This window comes from Natator depressus, chromosome 1, assembly GCF_965152275.1.
Source record: "Natator depressus isolate rNatDep1 chromosome 1, rNatDep2.hap1, whole genome shotgun sequence".
NCBI lineage: Eukaryota > Metazoa > Chordata > Testudines > Cheloniidae > Natator > Natator depressus.
The window spans coordinates 79,043,151-79,061,716 of NC_134234.1; the positions used below are offsets into that span (position 1 = coordinate 79,043,151).

The 18,566-nt window shown below is 39.1% G+C and overlaps 1 protein-coding gene across 5 annotated transcripts in view; it reads left to right on the forward strand.

The window, feature by feature from the left end:
* LMO7 (LIM domain 7) overlaps nucleotides 1-18,566 on the forward strand; it is a 181,778-nt gene that overhangs the window by 85,690 nt on the left and 77,522 nt on the right. For all 5 annotated transcript variants that reach the window (XM_074962097.1, XM_074962109.1, XM_074962102.1 and 2 more), the window contains exon 4: nucleotides 5,032-5,138. In XM_074962097.1, coding sequence (XP_074818198.1) covers nucleotides 5,032-5,138 — 107 coding nt within the window. The remainder of the gene's footprint in view (nucleotides 1-5,031; nucleotides 5,139-18,566) is intronic.

Sequence of the window (18,566 nt, forward strand, 5' to 3'; positions counted from 1 at the left end):
TACATAATAAACTACACTGCTATCTTTGAGTTCCTGTAATTATGTCTTACAACCTCGTTTACTGATTTTTATTTATTTTGTAAGGAGAGGTGTTGATCTAATCACATAATGTCCTTAGTTGCTACACATTTTACCTGACCAGATGGATCCCATTCTATGATCGCATCACTGCTGTTCCTGCTCCTATATTTTAAGGAGATGCTGTCAAGCTTGCTGTTGGTTTCAGTCACTTTCACTTATTGTTAATAACCCCATAGGAACTTGGATAAAAATCAATTAAAAACTTATTTTAATGTATTTTATTTGTGTAAGAATTTAAAATGGCTGCTAGCTATTTGGAAAGACATTTCTTGGCTGTGGTGCACTAGCATGATGACATTCTAATGCTCCACAATCTTATAAGAACAGCAATACTGGGTTAGACCATTGGTCCATCTGGCCCAGCATCCTGTCTTCTGTCAGTGGCCAGTACCAGGTGCTTCAGAGGAAACGAACAGAACAGGTAATCATCAAGTGATCCTTCCACTGTTGCCCCTTCCCATCTTCTGGCAAACTAAGGGCTATGGCCCCTTCAGCGTATGGTTTTGCATCACTGTCCATCCTGGCTAATAGCCCATCGATGGACCTGTCCTCCATGAATTTATCTAGTTCTTTGTGAACACTGTTATACTCTGGCAAAGAGTTCCAGGGGTTGACTGTGCGCTGTGTGAAGAAATACTTCCTTTTGTTCGTTTAAACTTGCTGCTTATTCATTTCATTTGCTGACCCCTAGTTCTTGTGTTATGAGAAGGAGTAAATAACATTTCCTTATTTACTTTCTCCACACCAGGTATGATTTTATAGCTCTCTATAATATCCCCCCTTAGTAATCTCTCTTCCAAGCTGAAAAGTCCCAGTCTTATTAATCTCTTCTCATATGGCAGCTGTTCCATACCCCTAATAATTTTTGTTGCCCGAACAACAACCTTTATTGCTCTATACCTCGTCCAATTCCAGTATCTTTTTTTTGAGATGAGGCTACCAGATCTGCATGCAGTAATCAAGATATGGGCATACCATGGACTTATATAGAGGCAATATGATATTTTCTGTTGTCTTATCTATCCCTTTTTTGATTCTCAATATTCTCTTCTTTTTTTTGACTGCCACTGCACATTGAGTGTACATTTTCAGAGAAGTATCCACCATGACTCCAAGATCTTTCTTGAGTGGTAACAGATAATTTAGACCCCATCATTTTATACATATAGTTGAGATTATGTTCTCCAGTGTGCATTACTTTACATTTATCAACATTGAATTTCGTCTGCCATTTTGTTGCCCAGTCACCCAGTTTTGTGAGATCCCTTTAACTCTTTGCAGTCTGCTTTGGACATAACTATCTTGAGTAGTTTATATCATCTGCAGATTTTGCCACCTCACTGTTTTACCCCTTTTTCTAGATCACTTATGAATATGTTGAATAGTACTGGTTCAAATACAGACCCTTCAGGGATACCACTATTTACCTTCTGAAAATGGACTGTTTATTCCTACCCTTTGTTTCCTGTCTTTAATCAGTTACTGATCCATGAGGGGACTTTCCCTCTTATCCCATGAGAGCTTACTTTGCTTGAGAGACTTTGGTGAGGGACCTTGTCAAAGACTTTCTGAAAATCCAAGTACACTATATCAACTGGATCCCTTTGTCCACATGCTTATTGACCCCCATCAAAGAATTCTAGTAGATTGGTGAGGCATGATTTCCCTTTACAAAAATCATGTTGACTCTTCCCAACAAACCGTATCCATCTGTGTAGCTGATAATTCTGTTCTTTACTATATTTTCAACCAATTTGCCTGGTACTGAAGTTTTAGGCTTACCTACCTGTAATTGCTAGGATCGCTTTTGGAGCCTTTTAAAAAAAAATGGCGTCACATTAGCTATCCAGTCACTGGTACAGAAGCTGATTTAAATGATAGGTTACATAACACAGTTAGTTCTTCAATTTCACATTTGAGTTCCTTGAGAACTCTTGGGTGAACGCCATCTGGTCCTGGTGATTTATTACTTATTACTGTTTTAATTTATCAATTTGTTCCCAAACCTCCTCTAATGACACCTCAATCTGGGACAGTTCCTTAGATTTGTCACCTCAAAAGAATGGCTCACATTTGGGAATCTCCCTTACATTCTCAGTTGTGAAGACCGTTGCAAAGAATTCATTTAGTTTCTCCACAATGGCCTTATCTTCTTTGAGTGCTCCTTTCGCATCTTGATCGTCCAGTGGCCCCACTGGCTGTTTAGCAGGCTTCCTGCTTCTGATGTCCTAAAAATTTATTTTGCTGTTACTTTTTGATTCTTTGTCTTGAGCAAATATTGTATAGCATCTTCAGAATTAATTTTGTTGTGTACACAACTTTTCTCCTCTCCCAACCTGACCAGCAACTTTGGCTTATCTGTTTGGCAGCAAGACCCAATTTTCTTTTCTCTGATCCCTTCCTTCCTTGCTTATCTGCACGTTCTGATCCCACTTCACATTTTATTTGGAACATCCAGTACTTTCTGATTCTTCTCTTCTGATTTTGGTATGCCCACCCATTGAAAAGATGCCACCTTTGTTTAACTCCTGAATCCACCCTTATCACTCCAAATCCCCCAGGGTAACTGCTCATTCTTTCACAGCAGCTCAGTAACAGTTTTATCCCCCATGCTTTTCTCGGACTCCCTAGGCCTTTAAACAATTCCTAGTTTAGTTGTCTAGCCTCTCAGCTCCTCCTATCTCAGTGTCATTCCCCAAACAGAGTGCCTCATGGTTACTCTCCTTCCAGCTGTTGCACTTTTCAGGGTAACGGGGTCCTTTTTTTGCCCCTTCTGGCCATGAAGCATTCTGCAGGCCAATGTACAGTGCGTGTTCTCCATTTCATTGAGGCTTCTGAGGCCCCATTCAGTTTATAAAATCACCGAAGGCAAAGGTATGCTCTGAGTTTCCATAAATTTGCCTTCCTGTCTAAGGTTAGGTAAATTTGTAGGCCAGAACACACTGACAGTGCACCTTAAGTGCCAGATTGAGGCTGCCTCTCGTGTGCGTGCACTGGGTGGAGGGGAGAGAGCACGAGAGCCTTTCCTCACAGTGAACCCACTCAAGAGGCAGCTATAATTTCACTGCTTGTACAGCCAGCAGTGTACTCAGTTCAAGCTGTGTGTGTGGGGGCAGGGCCATAATTACAGCCCTGCCTCTTCTCCAGTGTGCAGTGGAGCTGAACACTTTTTATCCTGGGGGTGCTGAAAGCCAGCTAAGGAAACTGTAAAGCAGTGTTCCCCCAAACTTTACCTTGTGCCCCTCCTACCCCCCGAGATCCATGGCTCTGGAAGGGGGGGGCATGGACAGGAGTAAGGGTGCCGAGGCTCGGGCCATAGTTGGGGGTGTGCCTGAGGCTAGCAGCCAGGGCCTAGAGCTGTGGGTGCTGCAGCACCTCCCTCATCCTTAGTTCCTGTGCCTATGCCAGTGTGCCACTCTGTCCCCTGATTCCACCCTCTGCATAAGGGGAACAGCCTACACTTGGAGGAATTATGCTTCTGGTTCCATGGGCCTCCATGTCCAGTGAGGCTTGGGGTCTATGACATATGGTATAATACAATACTGTCTACATGTTAAATGTTATACAGGCATTTTCCTGAAATGAAACTTGAATTTATCCATTCATAAATATGCTAAGATATACTGGAGTCTAAGGACCTACCAAAACTGAAGTTCACTCATTAAACAGTGCTTTGTATTGGAAGCTACTGATACTTCTGGTTGTTTTTTGTTTTTTGTTTTTTGTTTTTTGTTTTTTGTTTTTTGTTTTTTGTTTTTTGTTTTTTGTTTTTTGTTTTTTGTTTTTTGTTTTTTGTTTTTTGTTTTTTGTTTTTTGTTTTTTGTTTTTTGTTTTTTGTTTTTTGTTTTTTGTTTTTTGTTTTTTGTTTTTTGTTTTTTGTTTTTTGTTTTTTGTTTTTTGTTTTTTGTTTTTTGTTTTTTGTTTTTTGTTTTTTGTTTTTTGTTTTGGATGGGGGGGCGGGGAGGGGCTTTTATAATTTAAATTATTGAGCTCTTTCCCCGAGGGAGAGCAAAAAGGGGGAAAGGATGTTTTAAGGTGGTACTGAGTTGATGAAATGGCTGTTTTACAGACTGTGCAAAGTCTGACCTAGTACTTTAAGTACAGAAACTTTGAACGACATGGCTATATTAGCTTATGAATTAAGTAACATTAGCCTCCCGTCTCCTGTAACCCTTTCTACCACGTTGAGTTGTGAAGTGTATGCAAAGGGAAATTCTTCTGTTGATATATTAATTAGAGAGAATTTCTTGTAAATTGCCTGTTGATTATGAGGTAGAAAATGAAATAATGAATTGTGCAATCTTTACAGTTGTATATTGGTTACCCTGTCTTTATTAGGCAGTTGGTCTGTAGCAGGTGCAATGAGTGAGTACTGTACCACTTCTATATTTTATAGTTTCACAGTATAAAAAAATATTTTTGCTGCTTCCTTGATCATGCAGTTTGGTTTCTCTCTCTCTCTCAAGAGCCTGCTCAGCAACCAAACCCAGTTTCCAGGTGCCGTATTCCACAATCATTCTGTAGTCTGTAATCATAGAAACAGAATGTTCCTCCTCTTATTCCTCCATTGCCAACAGTTTCTGGGTGGGTGAATGTCAGTAGCTGGAGCTATTTTTAAAGGCGAGAGGTGAGGCTTGTCGTGCAAAGCTAGAAAGAGGGCGTTTGTTTGCAGAGCAGAACTGACATCAAAGTGCAGATTGCTGCCTACTGGCTAGCCACTTGCCTTATACCAGGTTATCTTTAATGTGTGTGTCAGTCACAAAAATTACAAGCTAGCCCAGAATGTATATGAAATATTGCTAGTATTTATGATCTGGAAGACTGCTGCTTTTTTTTTTTTTTTTAATTTCCTTGAGCTGGACTTTGAAACTTGGGCGTTCATACTAATCAACTTGAAGTACCTGCTCAGTGCTGCTTAACTAAGCAATCACTTTCCACTTCTCTTCACAGGATAATATAAATGTTTTTCTGAAAGCTTGTGAAAATATTGGATTGAAAGAAGCTCAGCTCTTTCATCCTGGGGATCTTCAGGATTTGTCCAGTCGAGTTACTGTCAAGTAAGTTTTTTTTTTCACCTAATATTTTTAAAGTTAGCTAATATGTTTTACAGTCAGAGTTTTAAAAATTGTTTGACTAGAAAATTCTTGCTTAAAACAGGTAGCAACAGAGCAGTTTTGAAGCAGTGTAGCTCAGAACGGTCTTAGCTTTGTTAAAGTCTGTTAAAGTTAGGTCTGATATAATTAGTGCAAATATTTCCTATAATGAACCTTACTTTGTAATTTAAAATTAGTATTTTAAAACCAACCAGTATATTGGTTTGCTAATTAATATTTAGTGTTTAAAGATGTGAAGCAGAAACTGCTCTGTTACAATTTAATTTTAGAATAAATAAACTCTGTAGGTGAATTGTGTGCTATAATAACCAGAAGGTGCTAAAAATAGATTCTAAAAAATTATTTCTTGATTTTATTTGTTTAAATTTTGAAATCAGTAGTTTAAAAAAATCTCAGGGATTAGACTAGTAATTTGTGGCATTCAGATGAGTTGCTGTGGGGTATGAGTATTGTATTTCTGAAGTACCACACTTCTCTCCACTCAGAATATCATTCAAAGATTTGTTACTGAACATCACACTTCAGAGTGGGGAGAGAAACATGAACTAAGTACAATGTATTGAGACCACTAGATGTTGGATTACACTCAGAGTAATTGTTCTGTTTACAGATGACAATATTTTCCCATGAAATAGACATGTTTGTTCTCGCAATATAACTCATTGCGTCCCATAATTTTAGGACTCATGCTTTTCTCATTTGAATGGGAGTTCTGTTAACTTCAATGAGAACAGCATAGAGCCCTTAATAAGCTGCCAAGAACTTGGTAGTTAACAGGTGTTACTAAGGTAAATATGGCATGCAGCAAATTTTTCCTTGGGCTATTTAGCTTTGTAGTGGTTGGCACTTTTGTTCAATTGTTCAGTTCCAGTAGGGGAAGGGGGACAGTGGGTGGGGACAGAAACTGACTATCTTAAATTCTAGGACACTTACTGAATACACATGTCCTTTGATTTTGTACAATTGTTTGAGTTGGTAGGAACACTTTTCTTCTTCTTCTTCTTCTTCTTCTTCTTCTTATCTCTCTCCCCCTCTTCCCCCTCCCCCCCTTTGGTAAAGGTGATGAGGGGAAGAAAGTGAAACAACCCAGCTTTTTCAATCTGGAACATTCTCGTATAGGTTGCTTGCATGGGAATATGCGGAAATGTTCTTCATGTCCGTTGCAAAATGAAACTTAATTCAGGATTGAACTCTTATGCTTATGATAGCAAGATACTTCTAAAATATTTGATTTATTTGGCCTGATGATTTAGCTGATGATGATTGAGCTGCTGAGTTTCAAAATGTTGGCATTCTTGACTTTATGCAGTACAAGGAGCTAAGATGTTTGTAAACTCTGCCTTACTGTAATTATTCACAAAAGTCTCCAAATCCCTATTTTAGTCTAGATTGACTTTAAATATAGCTAAGAGTAATTTAAAATGGTGTGTGATTAGTCAGTCTTCAGAAAAGTAAATTCTGACAATCTGAAACCTGAGGGAGGTCACATAGTAAGTTAACAAACTTCTGTGCAAGGTATGTTGTCCAACTTGTCTGAGTACTAACCACAAGTCACAAAAGTAGCAGGTGTGCCTGGGTGGTGGTGGTCAGCCATGAAATGAAAGAAGACTTGTCTATCTCATTTACATACTTATATAGCACCCATTAGTATCTGTGATACCTGAGCATCTCAGTCTTTAATGTATTTATGCTCAAACACCCCTGTGTGATAGGGCAGTAGTGTTATCCCCATTTTACATATGGGGAACTGAGGCACAGAGTGGCTAAGTGCCTTGTCCAAAGTCTTTCAGGAAATCTGTCAGTTTTCGCCAACAAGGTTAGTAATGACTGGGACCTCTAACATAGTGAACACCAGTGAAAAAGAGGTAGGGTCTGAGGATAAAATTGGGAAAGAACAAGTTTAAAATTACTTAAACAATTTAGATGTCTTCAAGTCACCAGGGCCTGATGAAATACCTCCTCAGTCAGCTCCTTGAGAGTTACAGGACATATCTGAGCCATTAGCGATTATCTTCAAAAACGCATGGAAGACAGGAGAGATTCCAGAGGACTGGAAGAGGGCAAATATGGTGCCCATCTATAAAAAGGGAAATATAGAGAACCCAGGGAATTACACACCAATCAGCTTAACTTTGGTACCCAAAAATGGAGTAAATAATCAAGCAATCAGTTTGCAAACATATTAAAGATATGGAAATGGGCAACAGGAAATGGATCACTAGATTACCTGTTCTGTTCATTCCCTCTGGGGCAACTGGCATTTGGCTGCTGTTGGAAGACAGGATATTGGGCTTGTTGGACCTTTGATCTGACCCAGTATGGCTGTTCTTATGTTCTTAAAGTGATAAGTAACAGTCAGCATGGACTTGTCAAAAACAAATCATGTCAAACCAACTTAATAGCTTGCTTTGACAGAGTAACAGGCCTTATGGATGCGGGGTAGAGGGGGGAAGCAATAGATGTGATGCATCTTGACTTTAGTATGGCATTTGATACTGTCTCGCTCAGGGGTTCTCAAGACACATTTTTTGGTGGCCTCAGAGTGTAGCAAACAACTTTTGCTGGTGGCCACTCACACTTTTTCTTAAAATACTTAATTCGCTTTAGGAAGAACAATAAATGTGCACACTTACACTTCCAAATCATTGTAATTTATTTATTGCTAGCTAGTAAGTCTGCTGTGAAAAGTGATATCAACAAGTATACAAATATCGCTTGTCACAGCAGACTTACTCAGGCCTGTCAAGCCTTTGGGACAAATTAAGTCCTGGATGGTGAGGTTGCGGGGGGGCTTGAGCCGAAGCCCTGTGGCCAGAGCCTGCTTCCCCGCTGCCTCGCCACCCCAGGGCTGAAGCCCAAAGCCTGAACCCCACCACCCCTGGGAAGGTGGGGAACTCACTGGCTGCCTGGTCCTCCACCATTGTGCCCCAGGTGTCTCCACAGGGGAGTAGGGCCCAACCACTGCTGACAGCACCGGCAGTCAACACCAAGGCGGTGTATCCAGGAGCAACAGGGAGGGACCACTACTTTGCCCCCTCCTACCCCCCCAGTAACAGTCCAGGGGGCTGTGGCCCCCCAAAAAAAGCCCCTGCTGGCAGCATTTGAGAAATGCTGGGCTAGCATGACCCTCTCATAGACAAACTAGGGAAATATAACCTAGAGGAGCTACTATAAGGTGGGTGCGTAATACTCTCTAGAACTGTTTTCAAACCAGTTATCAGTGGTTCACAGTCAAGCTGGAAGGGCCTATTGAGTGGGGTCCCAAAAGGATCAGTCCTGGGTCCGGTTCTGTGCAATAGCTTCATCAGTGATTTAGATAATGGCATAGAGAGTACACTTATAAAGTTTGCGGATGATACCATGAGCTTTGGAGGATAGGATTAAAATTCAAATGGATCTGGACAGACTGGAGAAATGGTCTGAAGTAAATAGGAGGAAATTCAATAAGGAGAAATGCAAAGTACTCCACTTATGGAGGAACAATTGCACACACACAAAATGGGAAAAGACTGCCTAGGAAGGACATTAGAAAAAACTTCCTAACTGTCAGGGTAGTTAAGCACTAGAATAAATTACCTAGGGAGATTGTGGAATCTCTATCATTTGAGATATTTAAGAACAGGTTAGACAAACACCTGTCAGGAATGGTCTAGTTTTTATTTAGTCCTGCCATAACTGCAGTGGACTGGACCAGATGACCTCTTAAGGTCCCTTCCAGGTGTATGATTCTATGACTTGAGCCCAGATCTCCCAAGTCCTAGGCTAATTCTCTAACCACTTGTCTATCCTTCCTTTTAATTGGCTTTGAGAACTTTTCCTTTAACACCCTTAGTTCCTCTACTAGTTCCCGGAGAAATAAAAGTGGGATCAAATATGGGTGTGTCATATAGTAATGTAAAATAGTATCTTAAACCCACCACACAACAGGGCCCCATTTATTCAATTATTAGGAAAAGCAGGTTTAAACATTGATCATTTTTATGGTTCATGTGTATGAATATACAGAAAGATTAGAGCAGAATGAAAATACTTGCATACCATACCGTCATGCTTTTTTAATTTGTTTGAATACAAGTTCAACTTTCTGTGTAACCTGTATATATGATAGGTCCATAATATGTCTAAAATGCCATGACATTTCAGTTTGACCACATTGTAAAGGAGTAAATTGAATATCCTGGCAAATTTTGGCGCACACAAAACTTGTGTTAGGAGAGAGTGAGTGAGTGGTCATTTCCTGCTAAACTTCTGGTAGAGCTTTACACTAGGATAACTCTTCATCAGAAAGTTGATTGAATGTCATGTAATTACCCTGGAGGCAAGGCTGTTTCTTGCAGAGAGTTCCCAGATAACATAATAAGGTTGTCAGCGGATTAACAGTATGTGCTGAAAAAGTGACTCTCTAAATGGTCTTTTAAAAAAACATTAGAAACGTTACATACAAGTTTCAGAGTAGCAGCTGTGTTAGTCTGTATCCGTAAAAAGAAAAGGAGTACTTGCGGCATCTTAGAGATGAACAAATTTATTAGAGCATAAGCTTTTGTGAGCTACAGCTCACTTCATTTCTTATTACATACAAGTGATAGGTTTCTGACATATACAAATGGAATTATATACAATATATATACTTGCCTCAAATTGGTACACTGCGTTGTGTTAGGAACTTGGATGCTGTTTCTCATATACCATATGAGGTGAGCTTGTTCCAAATTAGTATGCATTTTGTTTCGATGCTAATGCATTATTCCTTGTTTACAGTAGTGTTTTGTATAAAGTTAATGGTGGTGGTGGTGGTGTCATAAAGAGACAAAGATTTTGTTTTCAGTAGAACCTCAAAGATACAAACACCAGAGTTACGGATATATCAGTCAACCAGACACCATGTGGAACCTGAAGTAATCAATCAGGCAGCAGTGGAGACAAAAACGAAACCACAAGTACTGTAAGGCTTTAGGACTTCAGACATGGAGGGTTTGGACTGCTGCTGCAGGGTGGGTGGGGGATCCAGGTGTGGGGAGGTCGGCTCAGGGCTTCTGATCCTCAATAGCACCAGGGCTCAGGGCTTTAGAATTGGGGGAGTGCTGAGGCTCGGGGCTTCAGTCCCTCAGCTCCATTCATGGCTTCTACCCCGTAGGGGTAGCCAGGGCTTGGTGCTTCAGGTCCGTGGCTTCATTCTCAGCTTCAGTCACTCTGGGGTCATTGGGTCTTTAGCTACGAGGGGAATACCAGTTTCAGCCCCAGCTCTCCCCACGTAGCTGAAGTCCCGAACCACGGTGTGTCCTCCCCTGCAGCTGCAACCAGGAACAGAGCCGTGGGGAACCCTGAGTTCTGGCGACTCCCGCCCCCCACAGGGCAGAAGCTGGAAACAGAGCTGTGGGGCTGAAGCTCCACTACTCCCCCCAGGTCTAAAGCCCTGAGCCCTGGTGCTTTCATGGGGCAGAAGCCCTGAGCCCCCTGTCCAGAGCCCTGACACCCTGAAAGTCAGAAGCCCTGATGACACTGCCCCCCACCCCGACCCCATCCAGAAACCTCTTGTTCAGAGTTGCAGAACATTTCAGAGATACGAACAACCTCCATTCCCAAGGTGTCTGTAACTCTGAGCTTCTACGGTATGCTGACTTCATAAAGGATTTTTGTATCCTCTACTTCTGTTCAAGGCCTCCTAAAATCCCCAAACAAATTTATTTTTCTCTGCTTTCACCTGAGACTAGTTGCCCACATTTAAATCAGCTGCAATTGGGTGTACAGCATGGTATGTATGCCTACAGCACAGTGCATTTAAACATCTGAGTAATGTACCTATGTCGTATTAGTGCACTGTTAGAGATTTGGTTCCAAACACCAAGGTTCTCGAGTGCTGCAACATCATAGGCATTGACACTTTTATAGTTTTCAGAGTAACAGCCGTGTTAGTCTGTATTCGCAAAAAGAAAATGAGTACTTGTGGCACCTTAGGGACTAACCAATTTATTTGAGCATGAGCTTTCGTGAGCTACAGCTCACTTCATCGGATGCTGCTGTGGTCTTCTGCAGTTTCCACAGTATGCATCCGATGAAGTGAGCTGTAGCTCACGAAAGCTCATGCTCAAATAAATTGGTTAGTCTCTAAGGTGCCACAAGTACTCCTTTTCTTTTCACTTTTATGGTGAAATTGCAGCTGAGATGGCATGGTCCTCTGGTCCATATGTTTGACAGTAGAACACTGAAGGCCATCTTTTATGGAGAACTGCAGATTGGAACTTGTTTTAGGGGTAGATCAAGAAAATGTTACAAGGACCTCTCAAAGCCACTCTCTAATCTTGCAATGTTGAACTCAACACCAGGGAGTTCTTGGCCAATGACAAGATCTGATGGCAGCAGTTTTGCCACCTTGGACTGAAAGATTTTGAGAGCTCACTGATTGCTGCAATCAAGGAGAGTCATGCAAGATGTAAAGCTAAAAGCAACACACGTTCATCTGTGACATTTGAAAACAAGGCTGCAGGTCCAGAATTAGTCTTTGGTCTTATCTCAGGACCCACAATAAGCAACTGTAGCTTATATGCTGAACTCAACTAAAGACTCAGTTGTTGTTAGAGTATGTGTCTTATACTATTAAAAATAGATTAGATCAATTGTTTCTTAACTGTAAGCTCTTCAGGGCAGGAACTTCCTTCTTGTGTGTGAGGGACAGTACTTAGCACATTGGTGAATTACAAATTATTAGAATATAAATGATCATACACCGAACAATACTTAATTTACATTATGCCAGAAAAAATTGGCTTTTAAAGGAAGAGGAGTTCACTTCCAACACAACAGGTATTAGAAACACCTTAAGACAGATGGAGTTTTACTTTGTGTGGATTCAAGACAGCATTGCTATGGAGGGTCCTATCTTGATAGAAGCCATACCAAGATATAGCGATTGATATAAACAAACTGATCTTCAGTAATGTGGTTGCAACTGTGTCGTTGAGACTTTATTAATGTCTGTTAAACACCAAAAAAGCCCACAATTCTAATCAGATCGTGTTCTTTGAGCCACATGTCAAAATCCAGGCTTGAATATGCAATAATCACTGCAGAGTTGTTATATTGGTATGTTTAAAAGTGTGCTTAAAAGTTAATTTACTCCAACTTCTATTGAGTCTTTCCTCATCTCACAGTTGAGATTGGTAGCTGTAATTTGAAATTCCTGCTGTAAATATTTGTTGTATTTGCCATAGAGCTAAATAGAACTCTTAATTTTCTAGTGTTTTTATTCTCTTTGATAACTAGTTTATGCTTTTAAAACAGTTGCTTTAACATTTTGTTAAAGATGGAAGTTTGTGAAAAACAGGTTGAATTATCCAAATTCTGGTATTTATATGTATAGAAGATCGCAAATCTCTTCATACCACGGCAGTTAAGTGACTAGAAGAGCAGTAGTGTGACATGGGAAATATATTGGCATTAATGACTTTCTGCCAGTGAAGATGGGAACAGGGCTTAGTGTCTGATATATTTATGGCTCAGTGTTTCTGTAAATCTCTAGAAATTATTGGCTATTGGTGTAGTATAGCAATGTGTCATGTCTAAAATAAATGATCCCGGTGGCACTGTCCATCATAGAGCATCCCAAAGAGTTGTGTGCATTTCTTCTTACTTCATGGTTGGCTATCTCTGTTCATTCTCTTCAGGGTATGTAATTTATTGCCACAACTTTTTAGCCTAAACATTTATTATACTTAGAACTAAATGAAATGGTATTATTCTTAAACCCGCCAACTTCTCAATGGTTTTTAATTTGAAATAGCATGGAGTTGCCTTTCTGATTCATTTGGGTCTCTTCAGTTATATTAGCTTGAGTGTAACATGGGCTCAGTGACTTTCATTTAGCAACACAATTACTATTTAAAAACCTTGAGTACTTCCTACCAAGTTCTTTTTAAAATGACACACCCAGTTGTCGCAGGGTTCTTACAAAAATAGTGCAATAGCTTTTAAAACTACCAGTTACCTCAGTGAAATATCAAATTTCAAACGTTCTTACTGATACTAGAAACTCTAGTCATGGGCTTCCTAGTTATTCAACAGATATGGATGCTAAAGAATAGGGATTGTCTGTCTCAAGTGGACAAATGCCTCGATCAGAGTAAAATGCAGATCCAGTAGTGTATAACTAATTAAAGAAGTGAAGATCTTTTATTCCCAATGGGTGAATGGGTAATACAAAATAAATGCTGGTGAAGAGGTAAAAAGTTTGGAAAAAAGGTAGTAAGCCAAAAATTTATGAAAGAATTTCCTGTGTTGCAAAGCTTAGCATTAAAGAATCTCTAATAATTTATCGCAAGCTCCAAAACCTTGTGCTGAAGGAGTAATGTTAAACTTTAATACCCCACTTCTAGCCTTCTGTAAGGACTGAATTAAATATGTAATTAAATATTTCACTAACTTAATTTAAATAAGTAATAGGCTTCCATTTTAAGCAGAAGTTGAGTCAAATGTTCATGGACATACTAAGCAGCAATAGTTAACTAGCCTTCATGGTACTTAATGATCAGATCAGTACCTTCAGCTCCCACTAAATTATATTGATGGTGAGGTTCCTCAGTACAAGGGGTTCTGGCCTTAAATTAGTGCCTTAACCTCAGTGGAATACTTCTGCTCTTTTGACAACCCTCTGCCTCATTCACTGTCCATTCTGTGCACTGAATGAAGCAGAATGAAGAATATGATGTTATTAAAGACTAGCTTATGCAAACATAAAGGGGCTAAATTAAGGTTGCATGGGCAACTTTAATTTTGGTATTTCCTAACTCTTTAAGTGCTTGACTTTGTAACTTTATTGTTCTTTAAACATGGGGGATGGAGAATGGCTTGTATGTAATTTCCTAGTTTTTAAAACAAAATAACTTGGCACTTTTAACTCCAAGGCATAGAGCTCGACATTTTGAGCTAAGTGAGTAACTTATAGCAGTAGAAGTTATTTGTGTTTTTGCTCCTCTTCACCCATCCAAAAATGGTTTCACCCTGGGCGATCTTTAAAAAAGACATAAATAGAACCATCAATTGCACCATAATCAAATCAAATAACCTAAAAGAATATAAATTAACCTCCCCAAAAATTCCTCCCTCCCCCACCCGAGTTCCACTTCACTGCTACCCAGCCCTACTCATCACCCATGTCCTTATGGGAGATAGAGAAAACAATGGCCTTGCCACACACTAAAGATATTATCAAACTTTTATGGACTAAGGGAGGAAGTGAATTCCAAAGGTACAGGGCTCTAATACAGAGCACCCTGCCCATAGTGCCTTCCCTCCTGTACCAATGGTGCTCCAGCTCAGGTATCTCTGTGGACTGCAACTGTGAAAGTATGTTACAGGGAGAGAGGTGCTCTGATAGATTGGTAACACCACCCACATACATGCTATCAAATGGGAAACATACAGATTGCAATGGAAATAGTAGCTGAGCTGAGCGTAGAATCCTGGTCTAATGATGCCCATTCCTGTGCTCAATCACCAAAAGCAGAGTAAAACTGGTGCTGGTGTACGCAAAAAGAAAAGGAGTACTTGTGGCACCTCAGACTAACAAATTTATTTGAGCATAAGCTTTCGTGAGCTACAGCTCACTTCATTGGATGCTGTAGTTCACGAAAGCTTATGCTCAAATAAATTTTAGTCTCTAAGGTGCCACAAGTACTCCTTTTCTTTTTGCGGATACAGACTAACATGGCTGCTACTCTGAAACCTGGTGCTGGTGTAGGTCTCATCCATGCTCGTGCTCCTCTATGCATCAATGGGAAAGCATTATATTTAGAAGTATTCCAAGTGTTGACTTTGAGGCATGACCAATGTTACCAACTTCTCGTACTTTTATTGCAAGACTTGTAATATTGGTGGTTTTAGTAAAACCCTGGCTCCTGGAGTCATGTGATTCTGAGAATCTCAGCTTTCATTTAAAAGCATCAGTTTCTAGCCCTTGTGGTTGCAGAGAAAAGTCTGAAAAACTTGACTCAGGTGTACTGTAAATGTTCTAAAATCAAATGGCAAGTAAAACGAAGACAAATCTAAACCTAATATTTTTTTCAGAAATCTTGTGATTTTTAAGCCAAATTATATTGGGGAGTGGGTTTTTTTTGTGTGCGGGAAGGAGGAGCTGATTGTTTTCAATAGTTGGCGTACAGTCATAAACATCAGACAGACAGAAAAAGAAAAGAGGAAAGATACACAAATGTAGAGAATAGAGAGAAATCTATGGGGAGAACTGCACTTGTGGTCTGTTGGCCTGGGTGTTAGTATTGGGACAGTACCATTTCTCGCTGCCTAGCTTAGCATTGTGAGAACATTGTGGAGGCAACACACTCAGACTCTCCAACAAACGATGAAAGGGACCATCTGGCCAGCTCAAGGTGCATTGATGACAAGCTCTTCAGGGAATTGTAGCTGGTTCTCCGCTGTAGGGTACCACAATTGGATTGGAGAATTCAGAATTAAAGGCTTATAAAATGGGAATCCTAGAATATCTGTCTTAAAAAGAAAAGACCTCAAGCAAATGTGTGAGTAAGTGGCTCAGTTATTTAATTTGCTATTGTTTCATTACTAGCAACTTTGAATTTAAACTTTGTTCTTCTTGGCAACCACTATAAAATAGTGCATTGGTGGCCATGCTACATGACAGAATGGAGATATGTTGGCTGAGTTGGGTGGGGAAGTTGGTTTTGCTGTAGCTCCTTACTTTCAGAGGAGAAAACATTTTAAGTAAGTTGGAAAATACAACTTTAAACTATTCAAAGAACCACAGAACTGCAATTTCACACTTTTTAAATTTGCAGAACAGCGAATTATGCAATTGATGCATGTCATGTACTTCAGGAATACAAGTGGCATTGTACTTAACCTCAATAGTTATTCCAATTTTATACCAATGTAAATAAGAACAAAATCCCCCTTAGTGTTAAATTTAATGGGGAAGAATCAACTTGAGAAACTGCAATTTAATTCAGTTTAAAATGAAAAGTTTAAAGGGCAAGATTTCACTGACTTATCGATAGTTGACCTGTCTATACATCAGAATATTACTTAACCTGAGATTAAAGTGCAATTGTTGAAACATCATTCTCTCTGGGGCACCTGGCATTGGCAACTATTGAAGGACAGGCTACTGAGCTAGATGGACTTCTGGTCTGACTCGGTATGGCCTTTCTTATGTTCTTTAAGTTTGCATTCAGATGAGAAGGAAAAATATTTCTTACACATAATTACTACAATGAACATATATTTTAACTAAGCTTCCTGGTCACACGACAGCTGTAAAAAAAAAAAAAAAAAAAACCCCTCGGGAACCCCACTTCAGAACACCACTAGAAACGTCCTTAAGGGTTTCATGAATTGAGTGTTTCTGTTCATGTCATTTACCACTAGTATTTTCTTAAAAACATAAAACTTGAATTAATACTTTAGAGTTGGTAATTCCATATGTGTATCAGTGTCTATGGCAGTTGAATCTTTGTAATGTGTAATTCATTTATATCAATGAGAAGTATGCACATGTCAAGAAAATGGAACTCATTACACGTTGTATAGTCTAATAGTATCATAAATCATAGTAACATTGGGTATAAAATATTCAAAGTTCATATGGTAAACATGCTTAAGTTTTGAGTCATTTATGGTTGTAAGTAATAAAATATGCTCTGGACTTTGGACTTACGTGTCAGGAATTAAATCTAGCTTTTCAGAATAACTGGTATACATGTCAATCTTTTAAACTATTTAATCTTATTTATTTTATCTGAAGTCTTTTATAATTAAGATTAAGAGAAATTCTTAAGATTGTTGGATTAGGTCATTCTGTAGGGTAATTTACTAGTTAGTGATCCTTAGTAGTATCTTGCTTATCTTGTGTTTTTTTGTAAGTGATCATAGTCTGTATATTGTTTGGTTACCTTGATTGTTTTGTAAGAGTGTTCTGCTGTAAAAGCTGAAAACCACAGCAGTTTAGTTGACAGCCGGAAATACTGAAAGGCTGAAAAGGTCTGAAAAATTCTGACATAAAGTGTAGATTGGGAATGGATGAGAGAGTAATTCAAATACATTTAGTGAGGATTATGGTGCCAACAGTCAACCCTTATTGGTATTTAAATAGTTGGAAGTTATTCAACCAAATCTAACTGCCATATAAGAAAAAAGAGCAACTTTCTTGAAGGAATTTATATGTTCAGATCAGGATTCACGCATGTTACCTTTTAAAAAGTACACTCCTGAGATAACTTTAATTTAGATAACATCACTATTACTAATTGGCTTGTATAGTGAATTTCATGAAGTCAATGTGAGTTAGGCACCTAATCTGCTTAGGCTGTTTTGTGAATCCCACTAGATGCATATCTGCGACTTTAGGCACCTGAATACATTTGCAAATTTGGCCTTCAGTCTCTTGCCATCCGAAAACAAATGGTATTCATAAAACAATATGGGAGAGATGAGGGGAGGGAAATCCAGTTTGAAGAATGGAAGCTAATACTGAAGGGTGCAAAGGTGCATTATGGAAGTTGTAATCTTTTGGTGCTGGTACCTTATTTTATAGAAATACATTGTGTGCTTTTGGGATTTGGTATGTTGAGAGACTCCTGTAAAGATAATGTAGACTATCTACTTTCTTGGTATGCATGCCAAATTATATATAAACTCTAGACACAAATTCAGTGTCAGATTATCTCTAATTGTAAGTGACCACTAAATCCCTGAATGATACAGTTGTCTCCAATAGACAAGCCCACATGCAACATGAAGAACTGATTTTTTTTTTTTAATCTACTGGGAGCTATATGTTTTATTTCTTGCTTTGGGGAGAGCAGAGAGTAGAGGAGGAAAGACACTTGCATTATTTTCTGTACCTTTTCTATCTGCAGAGTAACAGTGAGCAAACTTCTATACAAGAGGACAGTAATGCTGGCCAACTAAGCTAAATAGTGTGTCTTCCATTTGCAACAGGTTATTTTCTACTTCTAGTAATCAGTTCATATTTATATTTTTTTTACTTAATACAATTTCAAAATGTTTTCAAAGACCAAAATTCTAACAGATGTTTCTTGTAATTTTTAGGCATATAATAGTCACTAAGACATTTTGCATGATTTCTACTTCTAGTACTACCTGAAATAATTGCTATTACAAAAATAGCATACTAATTATTTTATATAGTACAAATTGAAGGGGATTGAAATTTCTGTTCCCACCTCCCTTATTGCTGCTATCTTATCACAAGAACGTTCCACAAATGATCAAAAAAACCCCAACCAGTGTTGTGTAAATGAAGGTTGCCAAATTGATAGAAACGTATAAACAACCTGAAGGGGCCCACTCTTTCCTTGTCACTGTCTGAAGAAAGGGCAGAGACCT